Source organism: Camelina sativa, chromosome 1, assembly GCF_030686135.1.
Source record: "Camelina sativa cultivar CO46 ecotype springtype chromosome 1, ASM3068613v1".
In the NCBI taxonomy this organism is placed as follows: domain Eukaryota; kingdom Viridiplantae; phylum Streptophyta; class Magnoliopsida; order Brassicales; family Brassicaceae; genus Camelina; species Camelina sativa.
Genome location: NC_141880.1, coordinates 26,272,363 through 26,290,091, shown reverse-complemented (window position 1 = coordinate 26,290,091; position 17,729 = coordinate 26,272,363). Strand labels below are relative to the sequence as shown.

General features: G+C 35.5%; 4 protein-coding genes across 7 annotated transcripts; 2 read left to right on the top strand and 2 right to left on the bottom strand.

Moving 5' to 3' along the window:
- Positions 1 to 1,118: 1,118 nt before the first annotated feature.
- On the bottom strand, positions 1,119 to 1,790 carry LOC147950402 (methyl-CpG-binding domain-containing protein 3-like). Its single transcript, XM_087513234.1, has 2 exons — positions 1,623 to 1,790; positions 1,119 to 1,541 (listed from the first exon to the last, which is right to left on the bottom strand). The coding sequence occupies exons 1-2, from the start codon at positions 1,788 to 1,790 to the stop codon at positions 1,119 to 1,121; spliced, it is 591 nt and encodes a 196-aa protein (XP_087369360.1).
- A 6,860-nt stretch (positions 1,791 to 8,650) lies between these two features.
- LOC104768012 (putative galacturonosyltransferase 10) lies at positions 8,651 to 10,886 on the top strand. The gene is made up of 2 exons (XM_087463051.1): positions 8,651 to 9,121; positions 9,243 to 10,886. Exons 1-2 carry the CDS (start codon positions 8,972 to 8,974, stop codon positions 10,698 to 10,700), a joined length of 1,608 nt encoding a protein of 535 aa, XP_087319177.1. The 5' UTR covers positions 8,651 to 8,971; the 3' UTR covers positions 10,701 to 10,886.
- Positions 10,887 to 10,986: 100 nt separating this feature from the next.
- On the top strand, positions 10,987 to 13,117 carry LOC104768013 (QWRF motif-containing protein 3-like). Of its 4 annotated transcripts, XM_087463061.1 has the most exons (7): positions 11,014 to 11,826; positions 11,908 to 12,011; positions 12,084 to 12,203; positions 12,291 to 12,407; positions 12,509 to 12,598; positions 12,684 to 12,794; positions 12,881 to 13,117. In XM_087463061.1, exons 1-7 carry the CDS (start codon positions 11,025 to 11,027, stop codon positions 12,950 to 12,952), a joined length of 1,416 nt encoding a protein of 471 aa, XP_087319187.1. In that variant the 5' UTR covers positions 11,014 to 11,024; the 3' UTR covers positions 12,953 to 13,117. The 4 variants fall into 4 exon arrangements, with proteins under 4 accessions (XP_087319183.1, XP_087319187.1, XP_087319186.1 ...); XM_087463057.1 differs by having other exon boundaries at positions 10,987 to 12,011; XM_087463060.1 differs by having other exon boundaries at positions 11,908 to 12,203.
- Positions 13,118 to 13,253: 136 nt separating this feature from the next.
- On the bottom strand, positions 13,254 to 14,468 carry LOC147950401 (uncharacterized). The gene is made up of 3 exons (XM_087509477.1): positions 13,632 to 14,468; positions 13,469 to 13,563; positions 13,254 to 13,368 (listed from the first exon to the last, which is right to left on the bottom strand). The coding sequence occupies exons 1-3, from the start codon at positions 14,466 to 14,468 to the stop codon at positions 13,254 to 13,256; spliced, it is 1,047 nt and encodes a 348-aa protein (XP_087365603.1).
- Positions 14,469 to 17,729: the final 3,261 nt, after the last annotated feature.

Below are 17,729 nucleotides of genomic sequence, written 5' to 3'. Positions count from 1 at the left end.
ACACGCGTAAACAGGTTGAAAGGTCGTAATGGAGAGTGCTTTACTCCGGTCAAATCTCTCTTCTACCCCTAATGGAAGACACTAGTTTAGAAAGAGGGTCCTAAGCGAAAACTTTCGAACAATACATAATATATGATGTTTAATCTCTAAAATATCATTAAAATATGATATATAAAATATACTCTCTCCGTTTCAAAATATATGATGTTTTAACTAAAGCACGCAGAATAAGAAGTCTTTACTTTTAACAAGTTCAACTAATCAGAAACAATACTGCATAATATAAAATACTAAACTAATCTAAAAGTTGCATAGAAAATTGAAAACATCCTATATTATGAAACAAAAAACTTCTCTAAAACATCTTATATTATGAAACGGAGGGAGTATATTTTAAAATATCATTAAAAATCTAAACCGACATGTAATTTCTTTTAACAGTAAAATCTAAACCCTAATCTCATGTGTCAACTCAAACCGATATGTAATCTATTTTCTATTATAAAATATAAACTTTAATTCTCATTTGTCAACTCAAACTGGATGTGTAATCTTTTTTATTTATAAAATCTAAATTTTAATTCTCATTTGTTAACGTAAACTAATATTTATTCTCTTTTATATTGTAAAATCTAAACCATATTTATAAATCTAAACCAACATATAACCTCATGAATCAAAACTTAATAATATTTCTAGTTTTCTAAAAATACTAATTTTTTTATTAGTTGGCATAATTTGATTGGTTGAAAAAATGAAATGAACGAATTGGGGTGAATAGTATTTCCCTGATTTTTTTTTTCCTCATGGCATTTTTGATCTCTGTTTCTCAACTCTATACCAAAAAAATGATGTTTAGGTGTATATTTTGATTTCTACTACCATCTTTGAGTCTTTCATTAGCATCAACACATCCTTAGAAAATGATACAGTTGATTCTCTATAAACCATCCCTTAAGAGCAAATAGATAACAAAAAAAAAAACTTAAGACTCATAACAAACATTAAAAAGAAAAGGCTAGTGCTTAAGTTTGTTCATCATATGCAGAAGAAGAAAAAGCTAAAGAGACATGATAAACCTTAACCCATATTGAGATCTTGTGTTATCAACAGCATCCTTAAAACTTTGGTCTTCTCATGAGTTTGGGTGCGGCAAAGGAAACGTCTTGAATCTTTACGTCTTTGAATTGTTCGTTGCTTTTAATATACTTAGCGACTTCCGTGAGACTCCTTAGTCTTTTTTGTTGGAGAGATTCGTAATACACATCCACTCTCTCGCCGTTTTCTCTGACAACCAACAGCCTCTTCAACCCTTGAGGGGTTTTGGGTATACCATGCTGATCCACAAACCAACGCACACCAGGGGAATCACAGTCCACAACCACAAATCCAGGTTCTTCACAACTCTTGCATTCAAAACATGTCTCTGGTGATTTACTTCGAGTCTCCTCATACTTTTCTTGTGTCTCTATATATCTCAGTTTCTTACACTTTCCACATTGTACAGCGTATGAGTCAATTAACGTCGTCAATGGTTTTCGCTACACAAACAAGACCAAATTATAAGATTCTGTCTGCAAAACGAATGTTCATGAAATGATAAAATAAACCATTGGCGATACCTTGGGGGAAGTCGCTTGAGTCGTCTTCTCCATTTCAAGTTTTGAGGGAGATGAAGAGTTTTCGGTGGTTTTGCTTTTTGGTGGAAGTGAAGAGGTCTTAACTCCTTTGGGTTTCGTTTTATTTAACCGAGCCTCTTGAGTCTTGAGTCTTGATTGGCAGTATAGCATTTAAGTGGATTTTTAAGCCTTAAAACAGTAATTATCGGAAGAACATGAAAGGGCCGATAATTAGGGGTTTTAAGGCCTATATATATATAATTACCAAAAAACAAAATAACGAAAGGGCCGGGCTCGTGAGCCATTATTTTTAACTTAGTTGATTCATAGAAATTTAAGACAATATATATGATATATCTCACTAAATAGGCATATACCATCACAGGGACAGGACCAGAAAAGGATCTGATTTAAATATAGAGAATATGTAATGTTTATGCACCTTTAGAAATCGATAGAGTAGTCTTGGCCGGTGATTGTTGTGATCCTCGGACTCGGAGCCATTGATTTTGCATGTACTTTCTTCAAGGAGAGAAAACAAAAAGAATGCTTTGAGATTTGTTATTAATGAACTGCTACTCTTAAGTGTCGTACCAAAGAATTAATCACCGTTGATCTTTTGCGAGATAGATGCAGGTGAATTTTGGGCGGTTGAGATGGATGTAGGTTATTATGGCTAGCCTTTTGAATCATGTATAAGGTTTGTCGATGACACGCGTTTTACCTATCCGGCTATCCCAACCCCCAGATAAATTACTGCAGAGTTAAGATATGCAACCAATCAAAACCTATAACGTGGGTGAACACTTGTTTTGGTGTCGAGGAATGATTAACCTGAATACCTGATCAATTATAACAAAAAAAAGTAGTGATAAATCTGCATTTTGAACGTAAGACATGTATAAATATTTCAAAGTTTATGAGTTAACGAAATTTTTCGATTTAATGATAATGTGGACATGTACGTATGTAGTTCAACCTGCGTTAGTCTAAATTTTCGAAGTACTCGTGTTAACGGACCTGAATATATCTACTATCTAGCTTTTGACAAAAATGATACTTTAAAATTTGCTTTTGAAAGAATCGTGGACGTATACAATGTTAAAATACCGTTTCATCTTTCACTTACTTTTTGAGAATCATAATTTATATCTCATCATACATGCTACAAAAGGGAAAAGGATTGTAATTTGATTTTGTAAAGAAGAAGTAATTAATGTTTATGCACCTTTAGAAGCAAAGATACTAGATATAAGTAACTTAATTTATACTGATTTTCTTTGATGGGACAGAGCAATCTCTCCAAGAAATTTTGGATATTCTTGAGGAATTTAAAGCTCAATCAGGTTTGTGGATTAATAGAGAGAAAACCAATTTTTTTTGGATAGAGGAAATTTTCAGAATAATCAGCATTTTGACTAGGACTCACTCAAGGTTCACTCCCTATGAAATACGTATGGGTGCCTCTATCCTCTAGAAAAATAAGGAGACAAAACTACCATCCTCCTCTAAATAGGACTAGGAACATATTCTCAGCCTGGCCGGTCAGACATTTATCCTTTGCAGGGAGGTTACAACTCATACAGTCGGTCATTTACTCTACTATTACCTTCTGGACATCCATCTTTTTGCTCCCTAGAAATTGCATTGAGGAGATTGAGAGAATGTTTTGTCTTTGGCAAGGAGCTCCAAATTCGGCCAGAGGAGCCAAATTCAGCTGGGAGAAAGTATGCACCAATAAAGAGAGTGGAGGCATGGGGTTGAAGAGAATGATGCCATGGAACACCGTGTTGGGTTTAAAACTCATGTGGCTACTGTTTGGAGGAGGAACCTGATTGGAAGTCAGAATACTTGGGAGATGGAGGTAGGTTTTTCTGGCAGCTGGGTAAACGCGCAGATTACCGTGTCGGATCTTACATTTTCCTAATTTTTTCCTTATCTCTCAAACCCTTTAAGATAAATTAGTTTTGTCATCTGTTGCGAAAAGTACAAATGGTCTGGTGGTTAAGTATAGTGGGTACATATGTCAAAGGTACCAAGTTTGATTCTTGTTGATGTCAAGTTTATAGATTATTTTTTTTGTTTTATTTGCTTCCCCATTTGTTTAGTCTTTCTAAATTAAGAACCTCCGCATAATTTTTTTTTGTTTTATCTCTTTACCCCTTTCGTTGGCCTATTTATTCTTTTTACTTTCTTTGTTTTTTTTAAAGTAAATAAATTAATTAAATACAAGATAAATCAAAATAACTACTATATATAATAGTTTCCATAAATTTTAATAAAAACATCAATTGTGATAATAAGATAAATTTTTAAAAATTTGGTGTCAAAGTTTGTTAAAATTACAAATATTGCAGTTTTCATAAATTTTGAATATGTAATTTAATTGATTTAATCGTCTACATTAATGTTTGTCTTGATAACCAAATATTTGAGATATTGATCCCGCAATTATCTCAAGTTCAGGATTATTTTAAATTTATGGGGGTGTATTAAATCATGATTTTGGAGGATTTTATGGGATTTAGTAAATTTGGAATTTTGATAGATTTGTGGGAAGTTGATATGATTTATGGTAAAATTGTTTCAAATCCCACCTAAAACCATGAGATTTTGATTTCTGTATTTTTTAACTAAACAAATCCTCTCAAATCCTCCAGAATCTTTAAAACTTATTAAAATTTCATTCCACAAACTGTTTTGAATAACAGTAGATTTTAAAATAAAATTTTAAATCATCACTTCAATAACAGTGGATTAAATAGACTTTTTTAATTCATGATTGAATAACATAAAATTTGTAAATTCGACACAAATCACTTAAAATGTGAAGTTGAATACACCCCCTTAATTTCATGAGTTTTGAATATATATATATATATATATATATATATATATTTTAATAACAACATAAGAATTTTTCCAGCCGACTAATTTCTGCATATTTAGTACTGACTATAATTGTGATAACACCTAAAAAATATTTAATCACTAAATCTTTGTGAGAATAATATGATTTTGAAAGTAACCATATTTAAAATCGATTAAATGCTAATCATTAAGTTAAAATCACAAATATCTTTCAATATTACCTAGATTGCTTCTTCTATTACGTTAACCTCATATTTACCTAATTACCTACTTTGAAAATTTAAATTTTTTTTCTGTTTTTACTAACTAATTACTCAAAGCATCAAAAATATAGCTACTTAACCAAATCTTTATGGAAAATTTTTATTCGGAAAATATATTGGTATCATTTACATTTATAACAATCAAGCATATATTAGGATTTTCGAAGCATATTCTGAAAGTGACATGCTTTTCCTATAAATATAAGAATCAAATACACATTCTGAACTCATAGAAGTTATTTTTATAGCACTTGGCCATCTTTTTGTTTCTTTTTACTAATTGTTAAAAAAATCTAATTTAAGTTTTTGATACTTAAGTTTAGTGTTTAAAGCGTGGAACAATGTGTCTTTGGTTGAAGAAATATATAATAAAAAATCGTCAAGTACAAAGGAAAAGATGGTCAAAGTTCATATTATGTGTTCTAGTCCTGGGCAATCGGCCAAAACCGTTTAAACTGAACCGAATAAACCGACGATTTCGGTTTTTGGTACCGAACCGATTTACTGTTATAAACCAATCGGCGGATTTATAATTAGAGTTCGGTTATCGGTTCGGTAGACGATAACCGATTGGTTTTCTCGGTTAAAGGGAACACCATATAAAAGACAAAACCCTATTTTCTTAATGCAACTATGTTTTCTAATCTCTTCCGTCTTCCGCTTCTCCTCACAAAGAAACCCTCTTCTTCTTCCTCCTTTTACTTTCTTCGTCTTCGTTCTTCTTACCACTTGAAGCCATCGTTTCAGTCCTTCTTCTTTGTTCTTCTTGTACCGCAAATGGATATCGAGAAGACTCACATCCAACCCAAGGTATGCATCTCTTCTTGTCCCTCTCTTATTGTGCCATTTATTGATTCAGTTCGTGATTTATTGATTCAGTTTGTGATGTACTTCTCTTTTTCTTTCGTAGATCTATAGTTTGCGCCTTTGGACTATAGCATGACTAGGGATGTTAATAGTGGGTTTTAACCCAATAGGTACCCGGGACCCATAAAAAATAAGAAACCCAAAAATCTGCCTTTTTGTGTTAAATTTTTGTGGGCTTTAAATGGTTTGGGTACCCAAATTGGAAAGTCTCATTCGGGTTTATCTTATTGGGTTATGGGTACCCACGAGATTTTAAAAATAAAAAATCACATGTGACAAAACGATGTCGTTTTTATTTTTTGGCCGACACTTAGTTTTAGTTAACCCTAAAACTAAAATCCCAAAGTGGCAAAATATGATTGTATCATACGACTTTAAGATTTAATTTGACTTTAGTCATATTTGGTGAAAGAACAATACAAACAAATACACAAACAAATATTATCTCTCTTAACAAAACTCTTAAATGTATTTGGTATACTTTATCTATATGATATAAGATTATAAATTTTTGAAAATTGTCATAAAATAAATAAAATACATAATATAAATCATATTTGGTACCAAAAAGCTAAAACACACAAAAATACATAATGCAAAATACAAATTACATCTCATAACACTAAAAACATTCGGGTACCCATGAGTTTACCCACAAAACTAAAAGCCCGTTCGGGTTTACCCAGAAGACTTAAAACCCATTCGGGTTTTATGAATTCGGGTTTTTTTTGGGCGGGTTTTTTTCAAGTTTGGGCCGGACTGGGTTTTTTTACCCACCACAACATCTCTAAGCATGACCTAGTCCTTCCAGTCCAACAAGTGGATCTCTCATCTCGAAGAGAGAGAGAGGGAAGTTAATCGCCGCCGTCGTGGTTGGCATCGCCGTTCCTGCCGCTTGCTCACCATGAGCAATGTATCGAAAACCCTAATTGTTAATGGGTTGGGCCTGTTATTTTGTTTTTTTGTAAATTTTTGTTAATCGGGTTTTTAATTAGTTTGTAATTAGATTTGTTTTTTTTGAGCTCATTAACATTATTTTGCTGTAATTCGGTTAATATTAACCGAAATAGAAAAAATATCGGTTCAATTCAGAATTGATTTAAAACTCAAAAACCGACCCGACTAACCCGACTACCAAATAATCCGAATCGAAATTTAATTTGGGTTATTTCAGCAAGATTTTTAGATAACCGAAATTAAAAAAAACCAATATCGAACCGAATAACCTGATTAAATCGAATGCTCAGGACTAATGTGTCCTCTCACCATCGTTTACATCGTTCTATATTCAGCTGCAAGTCATAGTCGCCACCATTCCAAATGTAAATTGTAAGTAATTTTGTTCTTTCTTTATTATTTTGACTCTTTGGTTATATTTTTGAAAAAATTTGTGATGATAATTACAAAATAGTACATTATACTCTCATTTCGGCTATGTTTCTACAGTTTTTTTTTTTTTTTTTTTTTGTCAAACCATGGCTTCATTCATTCAAATCAAACTAATACAAGATAGGGAGCAGAATCCCAAAGTTTTAAAAGAGTACAAAGGATGGCTTTCCCCAAAGCCTTAAACAAAGATATGAAAACATACAACATCAAGTAAAGATCCATGAGAGCTGTGATACAAGCACACAAAGGCAGCTTGAAACATGTGAGGTCACGGTTACTTGATTGCTCATCCTCAAGAGAGTCAACGAATGGCATAATAGTCTTGGTCATAGGACACTTCGACGTTGAAGAAAGAAACAGAGCCAAGAGTCTCACCGGATTAAGGTGTAAAGACAAAGCCTTTGGACTGATTTGGTGGGTTACAAATCGGGTTGGTGATGACATAGATAGGGTTCGGTTGGTGGATGACTTGCTGAAAGCAGGTTGCTTAGCTTCGTCAGATGAGAACATTGAGGTCCAGGGCACAAGACCATAGAGCTGCAAACCTTTATCAACACACCATACCAGGGAAAAAGGAGGTGGACCAAGCCACAAATGTAAGACAAACCGTAACAGTATAGGTGGGTTCTCTCTCATATGGCGCCCTTTACCAAAGAGATTAAGAAATCCACACAAAGCATGTAGCCAGTTTGCTAATAGTCGATAAACTTCAGGGTTGGTCAGATCGGTTGGGGATACTACTATCAAGATTCGGTTGAGGGGTTTTGGTTGAGAACTGGAAATGCTAGTGGTAAATAGTTGAGAAAACCTTGTTTTTTCCAGTTGTAAGAAGTCGCAAACAATGACACAAAGGGAGCATTAACCAGGATTCTAGCATAGCCTATGTAAATCCCAAACATTCTAGGTAACCGGAGTCTTAGATGCAGTCTTCGAACATCTAGATTAACCAATGAACCTAGGCAATGTCTAATAGGCAACAATAGGGTAGATAGAAAGGACCTGGGCGTTTGGAAATTGGGCAGGAAACCATGAGGTGCTAGCAAGCTGAAAACAGGTATGAGATTCATCCACAAAGATCCAGAGGCTGCTGTGAATGGCTCGGGAAGATGAATTGTGCAGTGGCTAACCGGAGAGAAAGCATGAAGCTTCAGCCTCTCTGATGGAAGCAGCTTTGGTTCTGCCAAGCTCAAAAGGTGACACGACGTTGAAGCGAGAGTCCAATAACGGAGGATAATCGCGTCTCTGAAGGGTTCATCACTAGCCATCGTCTTCGTCTCCGCCACGCAGAACTTAGTTGACGAGGAAGGAGAGGGTTCTCCAGAGGCAAAACGCAGTCCATATTGAAACATAGAAGAGCAGGAGGACTCTGAATCTGCCGGCAAAAAGGCTGGGATAGTGCCCCAGAGGGTGGAGGTCGCCAGTCTCCACCTTCTTCTGGCTTCGCTGGTGAACAAGCCTTCGCCGCCGTCTAGGTTCTTCGAAATTAAACAAGAAATTAACAACGAAAATCCACACAAATCAACCATCAATTCGCTTAGAAGTCCCGCACTTACCTTTGAGAATGATAAAAACTGGATTTAAACTCACGAAAAAGTCTCGTAGCAAACTCCTACCATGATTCCAACCACAGATCTCCACCCTACAGACGAGATCTTTCAAGAAAAGACACAAAAAAACTCACAAAAATTCTTAAGAACGGTCTTTCTCTTTCTTTTCTCTCTTTCACCACCAAAAACTAAACAAAAATAAAAGGAGGGTAAATATGTCTTTATGCAGCGAAGCGAAAGAAGATGGTCGTCGGTCGGTCGGTCGGTCGGTCGGTCGGTGGAATTAATTTTTTTTTTTGGTTAGCTTCTCTCGACCAAGAAAAAAAGAAAAAAATCCCCAGATCCCGAATAGGAGTTCTTCATTCGATTTATAAGATCTATCTGGGTTTTACATAGAGCGTAGTAGTGTAATAGTATGAGGAGGCGAGGAGATAGTTTCAGGAGAGCTGGCCGTCGGAAGATCTCGAATGTAGTCTGGTGGGTACTCTCTGCTTTTGTCCTCTTGCTCTTCTTCCTCCTTGTCTCCAAAGCTCGTCATATTGAACCCAGACCCTCCATTCCCAAGGTACCACCACCCTCTTCTTTCTTTTTTTTTTTTGTTTGTTTGTTTCTGTGGATTTCATTCAATTCGGACTCAAATTTGGATTTCTCCTTTTGTTTGATTTTTGTTAAAAAATCTGGGGCAGCGACGCTACCGTAATGACAAATTTGTAGAGGGTATGAACATGACTGAGGAAATGTTGAGTCCTACTTCCGTTGCTCGTCAAGTTAATGACCAGATCGCTCTTGCTAAAGCCTTCGTTGTCATTGCTAAAGAAAGTAAGAATCTTCAGTTTGCTTGGGACTTGAGTGCTCAGATCCGTAACTCTCAGCTGCTCTTGTCCTCTGCTGCCACTAGTAGAAGGCCCTTGACTGTCTTGGAGTCCGAGCCTACTATTCGTGACATGGCTCTTCTCTTATACCAAGCCCAGCAGCTGCTTCACTACGATAGTGCCACCATGATTATGAGGCTCAAGGCCTCCATCCAGTCTCTTGAAGAGCAGATGAGTTCCCTTGCTGACAAGAGTTCCAAGTACGGACAGATTGCTGCCGAGGAAGTCCCCAAGAGTCTCTACTGTCTTGGTGTTCGTCTCACTACCGAATGGTTTCAGAACCTACAGACTAAGGAGAGAAGCCTCAAGGCTGATGATTCCAACAAGCTCACCGATAACTCGCTCTACCATTTCTGTGTCTTCTCTGACAACATCATTGCTACCTCTGTTGTGGTTAACTCCACTGCTCTCAATTCCAAGTCCCCTGAGAAAGTCGTGTTTCATCTTGTCACCAACGAGATCAACTACGCTGCAATGAAGGCTTGGTTCGCCATGAGCATGGACAACCTCAGAGGAGTCACCGTGGAGGTTCAGAAATTCGAGGATTTCTCTTGGCTCAATGCTTCCTATGTCCCTGTCCTCAAGCAGCTCCAAGACTCTGATACGCAGAGCTACTACTTCTCTGGGCACAACGACGATGGCCGCACGCCAATCAAGTTCAGAAACCCCAAGTATCTTTCCATGCTCAACCATCTTAGGTTCTACATCCCGCAAGTGTTCCCTGCGCTCAAGAAGGTGGTCTTTCTTGATGATGATGTTGTTGTTCAGAAGGATCTTTCCGCTCTCTTTTCCATCGATTTAAACAAAAATGTCAACGGGGCTGTTGAGACATGCATGGAGACCTTCCACCGCTACCACAAGTACTTGAACTATTCCCATCCCCTCATCCGCTCTCACTTTGATCCAGATGCGTGTGGCTGGGCGTTTGGGATGAACGTCTTTGATTTAGTTGAATGGAGGAAGAGAAATGTGACCGGCATATACCACTACTGGCAAGAAAAGAATGTGGACCGCACCCTATGGAAACTTGGCACACTACCTCCAGGGCTTCTCACCTTTTACGGCTTAACAGAGGCACTGGACGCGTCCTGGCATATCCTGGGATTAGGATACACCAATGTCGATGCTCGTGTCATAGAGAAAGGAGCTGTTCTTCACTTCAATGGCAACTTAAAGCCGTGGTTGAAGATCGGCTTAGAAAAGTACAAACCACTGTGGGAGAAATACGTTGATTACAGTCACCCTTTTATGCAACAATGCAATTTTCATTGATTCCTTAGGGTCTTTAGTTTTTTTTTACTTCCACTTCTTCTTAGTCAGCTACATATACTCTTCCACTTTTGGTTACAGAGAGACACACTTGCTAAAAGAGTTTTGTATGCTCTAGCACCATCACTTACTGTATCTTGTGAATGTGATATTCAAATTCAATGAAGCATCATCAGCTATTCACTCCTATTATTATTATTTTATTTTTATTTTGCTTCAAACTTCAACTGCTATAATGTTGGCAACCAACTCGTCTATTGAGCCGCAACTTCGAAAATCCTGCTTTTTTTTTTTTTTTTTTTTTTTTTGAAAGTTCAAAAAGATTCTATGTATCTTCTTAAAACAAAAAAGTTGACAAGCGTTCTTCTCTCTCACTCAGGAAGCAGAGTAACAATGAAGGGCTGTGAGCATGAACAGCAACTCAAAGCAAGAAGAGGAAAGTCCCGCGAGGTTAGTTCACGTTTTCTCTCCTCTCCGTCCGCGTCTTCTTCTTCTCCCAACCGCAGAAACTCCACTTCTAATTTATCTACAAAGAGAGATGATCAGAACAACAACGGTATGAAAAAGCATGATAGGATGTCAATTGGCACACAAGTTTGTCTCGGGTTACCTAACCAAAGTAGCATAGAAGTTGACACAAAAGAAAACCGTAGGCCTTCACCGCGGATCGATGATGAGGGCAGCGTCATACTCCCTGGCAGATTCTCCGTTGATGGATGTGCATTGTACAGAGCATCATCAACGACGAACTCATGCTCTCTACTATATGAGTCCTTAAACGATGAATCAGATTCAGAGTTGAGCGATGTATCCTATTCTTCAAGTGTTAGTACTAACCGTTCGTCCCGGAACCATAAACCTGGTATCAAGGTCTCTTCTAAATATCTGCGTGATTTAACAGCTAGACCAAGCAAAGGGAACAACAATGAGACCAAACCAAGGTCACAAGAAGACTTGCAGAGAGCCAATAGCTTTAGGGGCATTGAGAATAGGATGAAGAGGAATAATTCAGTGGCAAGGTACGGAAGTTCCATGTCTCAGTGGGCGCTTTCACCAGGAAGGTCATTGGACATTCAGGCAGTGACAGTTCCAAGTTCAAAACTTAAGCCTCCGAGAGGCAAAGGCGTGGGTAAACTAATCAACCTTGGCTTCGATTTCTTTAGGAGCAAGAACAAGTCTTCACCACTAAAACCAAAGACATGTGACGCAGAATCTGTTCATAAGCTGAAGCTTATGAATAACCGGTTGGTTCAGTGGAGGTTTGTCAATGCTAGAGCCTGTGCTGCAAACAATAGCGTAGCCTCCCAAGAAAAGGTAATGTTTTTCTACTCCATGCAGCAATATACAGTCATCATCACCTCTACTCCATGGTTTTCTTCATTGCAGAACCAGCTACTCTGTGCGTGGGATGCTCTGACCAAGTTAAAACATTTGTTTCTGCAAGAGAGAATCAAACTGCAGAAGAAAAACCTGGAGATGAAGCTGAATTATGTGCTGCTTTCTCAAGTACGTATCCAACTCCATTTACTTTAAATTCCAAGCCATGAGGGGTAAGCGAGTTTAAACCGGATTGATACAATATATATGAAACAGGTTAAGCATCTTGAAGCTTGGGAGGACATGGAAAGAGAACACATTTCAGCTCTGTCTATGACTAGAGAATCCCTGCATTCTGTTCTTTCCAGGCTTCCCCTCAAAGAAGGTGCAAAGGTAAATCAAGATACAAAATCATGTTCCTCTGGTATGTTTTGAACTCAAAACAAGTTTGTTTATTGTCTCTTTTCTTTTCCAACAACTCCTGCGGTTTTCAGATGAACATTGAATCAGCTGTAACTATGTTTAAGACCGCAGAAACAGTCACTGATGCTATTATTTCAACTTTAAATAGTTATGCTCCCACGGTAAGTTTTTGCGGCTCTGCGGAGAAGTGTGACAAGATTCAATAGTATCTAACCAGTGTAATAAACTAAAACTTTTCATTAGCAGATGGAGGGTGGTATTGTTCCACTGGCCTCCCAACTTGCGGAAGTGGCTGCACAGGAGAAACTGATGCTGGAGCAATGCCATGATCTTATGAGAATGATTACCGAGTTAGAGGTACAAAAAACTGTGTGTGCATGAACATTTGAAGACCTGATCTGATCTGATTTTCTGTTTTTGATCGTGTTTTGGGATGTATGCAGATGCAGGAGAGGAGCTTAAAGTGCTGCTTCATGATTCAACACAAGCAGACTTTTGATACAGAATTTGGGTAGTAGACCATGTCAAAGCTTTGCGTCTCTGTTTGTTTTTTTTTTTCAAATTTTTAAAGCAAAAGTAATTTGTATCGGTGACGTCATTTAGACTGAATCAAATCACATTAACCAACATGCATAATATGATTAATTAGGAAATCCAAAGAACTTTCTTGGGTTGGAAAACAGATGATGGATTTTTAATTTATTAAGATGGTAACCTCAACGAACACACCATGCAAGAGAGACGAATAATAATTAAAAAAAGTCCCAAAACAAAACTTTAATATAATGTAATCAATAGAAGAAGTAAGATAATCATTCAGTTTGCCTTAAGCTGCTTCATGTGGCAGCATCCGCTAACACTGTTGTAGTCACTGGGACTCAATTTGCTAAGCTTCCCAAGTTTTGTTTCATAGTTTTGGATCAAGTCAAACCTATATATATATGTATATATATATTTGCAAGAAGAGAAGCCATATAAAAGATTCAAAAACTATGCTTAGGAAATAAAAATATAAAAGACTAGAAACTAACCAGTAGGCTAAGCACTGGAATGGAGAGAATCGGTCGTAAAATGATTGTGCTGCTTTCTCAAGCGTTTCTTTCGAACACTCCTCCTTTTCATGCACCTCCAAACATTAAATGACACAAATTAAAATTAGATTAGTGATAAATGTAAAGGGAGTTAAGTATATACCTCACGTAAGAGTCTTAAGGTTTCGGTATCAGATGGAACAAGATGGTAATAACCCATACACATAAGCACTGTAGCACTAGCAAAAGGACCAAAGCCCTTTAACTTTTTCAGTTTCCCAACCACTTCATCCACTTCCATCTCTCCCATTTCCATCTTTTCAAGATTCAGTGAACCATTTTCAACCTTCTTTGCTAAGTTTACTATTTGATTTGCTCTGTATCCAAGTTTACAGTGCTCATTTATCACATCTTTATCAAGGCTTGCTATTTCCTTGGCACTCGGGAAGTTTCCATTAGCTGCCTTCCAGGGTTTTGGGTTTAGTTTTCTCTTTTTTGATACGCTAAGAGGCCTAACTGTGCCGTCAGCTAGCTTTGATTGCAATTTGCAGAGACGAGAAGCCATGAGTAGTGTCTTACCCCAATCGGAATTACACAACAAAATAGATTTGACCATATCTTCAAAGAGAGACGGAGAGCGGAAAATCCTACCGAAACCACTCTTCCTTGCGGCCTCATGGGCTTGTTGAAACTCAACAATGTCACGTTCGTCCTTGTCTGACAACCTCAGCATCCTCCCCACTTGTTGCAAGATGAGTGATTCGTCCACTCTCGAAACATTATTGATGCCGTGGACTTGGATTACAAGAATTGAGAGTCCGGAGGGATGAGAAATGGTCACATCCGTGGAAGAAGAATCCGAAAGGGTTAACGGTCGATGTAGTGACTTTGATGAAGGGTTCCACACGTTTGGAGCCATCATGAAGAAACCATGGTTACACACTGCTTTCTCCATATCAAATGTTTCTTTCATCTCTCCAAGATGTAATCTCAAATTCATTTCTTTTGATCTTCTTTTTTTACTTTCTTGGCTCAAAACACCATTACTCACTATCTTTATTATATAAACCCTAAGATATCACAGGGTGTTTCCTCCAGTTTTCCATAGGTTTCATCTTTCGTTAAATAATGTTTTCTTTAATTAGTCGACAAATATTTTAGGAGATTTGATGTGATTTTAATATTTTAAAAAATTGAGAGATTTGAGTGTAATTGTAGGAGATTTGGTTATTGAATTTGTGATTTTAGCATTTGGTGAGATTTGAATTTTAGAATTTGTTAAGATTTGATTATTGAATTTTAAGTGATTTTGATATATATTTTTTTAAAAAGAGCAACTTCGAATGTCGTATTGGATGTTTTATGGAAAGAAGCAGATCTCTTGTTTCAGTTGCCATCACCTTTTACAAGCTCCTCCAAGTGATCATTTCAAAAGATGATGATGAGAAAGCTTATATGTACATGACTGTGTATATGGTAAACTGAAGGTTTTGACCGGCGCCGCTGCGGAGGTGGGTGAGACATGGAGAGCGACGGTAGAGATGATCCGATCAGAGTTTCGGCTCCGACGAGACTCTCCTCATGATCATAGATGGTTTTTTTTTCGACCTCCGCAGCGGGGTTATATTCACATTCAATAACAGACGATTGATTTTATGTTGTTATCCTGCCCTGTAATATGTTGTTAAATAAATAATTGATTTTAAGTTTTGATAATCTTACCTATAATTGATTTTGAAGTTTTGATTAAAAAATATTAAAGTTAATGATATTATTTGTAATTTTTTTGAAATGAGAATTTATTTCAAAAACTAGATTAGGACCCGTCCAATGTGCGAGTTTAGAGTTTTTAAAATAAAATTAAGTTTAACAAATAATATAAAATAAATATTTTTAATAAGTAAAAATTATAGATAAAATTAAATAGACACACTGAGGTATCCAATGTGATATTTGGTGTAAAAAGTAGGACTCTGCGGTTGAGACTATTAATCATGTTTTCTTTGAATGCCCTCGCTCATGTGAAGTTTGGAATTTATCTCCAACTCTGTTCTCGTCAGAAGATTTTCCATATGATTCGGTTTACTCGAATTTGGATTTTGTTTTCTGGAGGGGTGCCTCTCAATAGGGGGATCCTGCCTTATTCAATTACCATAGATTTTATGGGTAATTTGTAAGGCCATCAATTAAAGAGTTTTTCTAAGGTTTAGAGATCGAGGCGAATGATATAATTGCTCAAGCTTCGGGTGATAAGTTAGCCTGAGAATAGGCGTTCTCTTTTACGGTGGTCATGTCAGCTCCATCTCCGTCTTCAGATGTCCAGATTTATTCATCTGGTTGTCAGATTGATGGTTCTTGGAAAGAAACCAATGTGCATTAAAGATTGGGCTGGTGGGGGCCAAGTGTCTAACACGGAGTCCCTCCCCCTACATTCGGAGTTAGAAGCGTTGTTGTGGGCCATGGAGCGGATACATGCTGCAGGGATCGCTTGTCAATATTTCGAGACTGATTGTGCTGAGTTACTTACTATGGTGCAGTCCCCTGAAGATTGGTCGTCTTTCTCCAACCTGCTCGATGAGTTTAACTCGCTGGAGTCCTTCCTACTATTCTCCATCTCTTGGATCTGCATGCATCAAATACGAAGGCAGATTGTCTTCCCCGTGCTTCGTGTTCTCTTATCTCTGAAGTTTCTTTTGTAAACCCTTCTCTCCAGCTTGGGCAACTAACCAAGTAATTTAGTTAAAGAAAATAGTTGTAGATGAATTCAAAGTCAAAATAAAATAAAATTTAACAAAGAATATATATTTAATTCTTTTTGTAAGTATAAACAATGTATAAAAGTAAAGATATAAACTTTTAGTTATAGAAAATAGTTTTTTTTGCTATAATACACCACTATCTACATTACCATTAAAAGTGTATTTGTATACACAAATATATTTTACTGATAAAATATACTCTTTAGTGACTACTACCAACAAATTGTCTTTATGAACATATTAAATTTAACAAAGAATATATATTTAATTATTTTTGTGAGTATAAACAATATATAAAAGTAAAGAGATAAAATTTTAGTTATAGAAAATAGTTATTTTTTTTTTGTTATAATACACAAATGTATATTCATTTACAAATCTACTATCTACATCACTTTAACATTTTTATAGTTAAACGCATATGCTAATCTTACATACTTCTAACTTATATGTTACAATAGCAATTTTTTTAAATAAATTATTTGATTGGTGAAAAAATATGAGACGATTTTTTTTTTTACTTCAACAATCTTTTTCTTTATGTAAAGGTGAGTATTTACATTTATTTTAGAAGCAATAATTAATTTTATAATTTTCACAATCATTTTTCTTATCTTATATAGAAAGTAATTTTGTGAATTTAGCAACTTAAAACTAAAACAAATAAATATTATTATAATTTCAAATTTTGTGATATATATATATATATAATTTTTTTATAATGATCATTCTAAATTTTAAATCTGTTAATATTTTTAAAACTGTTACAAAAAACTTTTGTTTTATATTTGGAAGTTTACAAAAGTTTTTTTCTTTAAAATTTTTTAAATTAAATTAGATTTTCTTTATCTATTTTACTTTTATATAAAACATCTTTTATGGTAAGTTTTGAATTTTTACATTTTAAATTTTTAATAAATCTGTAGTTGACACATGTCAATATCGGAATAATACAATTGACATGTGTCACGATCTTGTTAATTAGTAATTTTGACATCAAGCTAATAAATCTGTAGTTGACACATGTCAATATCTGAATGATACAATTGACACATGTCACGATCTCGTTAACTAGTAATTATAATTTTCAGAATCATTTTTCTTATCTTATATAAAAAGTAATTTTGTGAATTTAGCAACTTAAAACTAAAATAAATAAATATTATTATAATTTCGAATTTTATGATATATATATATATATATAATTTTTTTATAATGATCATTCTAAATTTTAAATCTGTTAATATTTTTAAAACTGTTAAAAAAAACTTTTATTTTATATTTGGAAGTTTACAAAAGTATTTTTCTTTAAAATTTTTTAAATAAAATTAGATTTTCTTTATCTATTTTACTTTTATATAAAACATCTTTCATGGTAAGTTTGAATATTTACATTTTAAATTTTTAATAAATCTGTAGTTGACACATGTCAATATCTGAATAATACAATTGACACGTGTCACGATCTCGTTAATTAATAATTTTGACATCAAGCTAATAAA

Excerpts from the sequence above, each read along its gene's own strand:
- LOC147950402 (XM_087513234.1), bottom strand. The coding sequence starts at position 1,790 with ATGCTATACTGCCAATCAAGACTCAAGACTCAAGAGGCTCGGTTAAAT. Across the intron at positions 1,542-1,622 it reads CTCAAGCGACTTCCCCCAAG|CGAAAACCATTGACGACGTT; the intron begins GTATCGCCAATG and ends TTGTTTGTGTAG.
- LOC104768012 (XM_087463051.1), top strand. The coding sequence starts at position 8,972 with ATGAGGAGGCGAGGAGATAGTTTCAGGAGAGCTGGCCGTCGGAAGATC. Across the intron at positions 9,122-9,242 it reads CCAGACCCTCCATTCCCAAG|CGACGCTACCGTAATGACAA; the intron begins GTACCACCACCC and ends AATCTGGGGCAG.
- LOC104768013 (XM_087463054.1), top strand. The coding sequence starts at position 11,025 with ATGTATCTTCTTAAAACAAAAAAGTTGACAAGCGTTCTTCTCTCTCAC. Across the intron at positions 12,204-12,290 it reads ATTATGTGCTGCTTTCTCAA|GTTAAGCATCTTGAAGCTTG; the intron begins GTACGTATCCAA and ends TATATGAAACAG. Across the intron at positions 12,599-12,683 it reads TAAATAGTTATGCTCCCACG|ATGGAGGGTGGTATTGTTCC; the intron begins GTAAGTTTTTGC and ends TTTCATTAGCAG.
- LOC147950401 (XM_087509477.1), bottom strand. The coding sequence starts at position 14,468 with ATGAATTTGAGATTACATCTTGGAGAGATGAAAGAAACATTTGATATG. Across the intron at positions 13,564-13,631 it reads CCTTAAGACTCTTACGTGAG|GTGCATGAAAAGGAGGAGTG; the intron begins GTATATACTTAA and ends TAATGTTTGGAG. Across the intron at positions 13,369-13,468 it reads TTCCAGTGCTTAGCCTACTG|GTTTGACTTGATCCAAAACT; the intron begins GTTAGTTTCTAG and ends ATATATATATAG.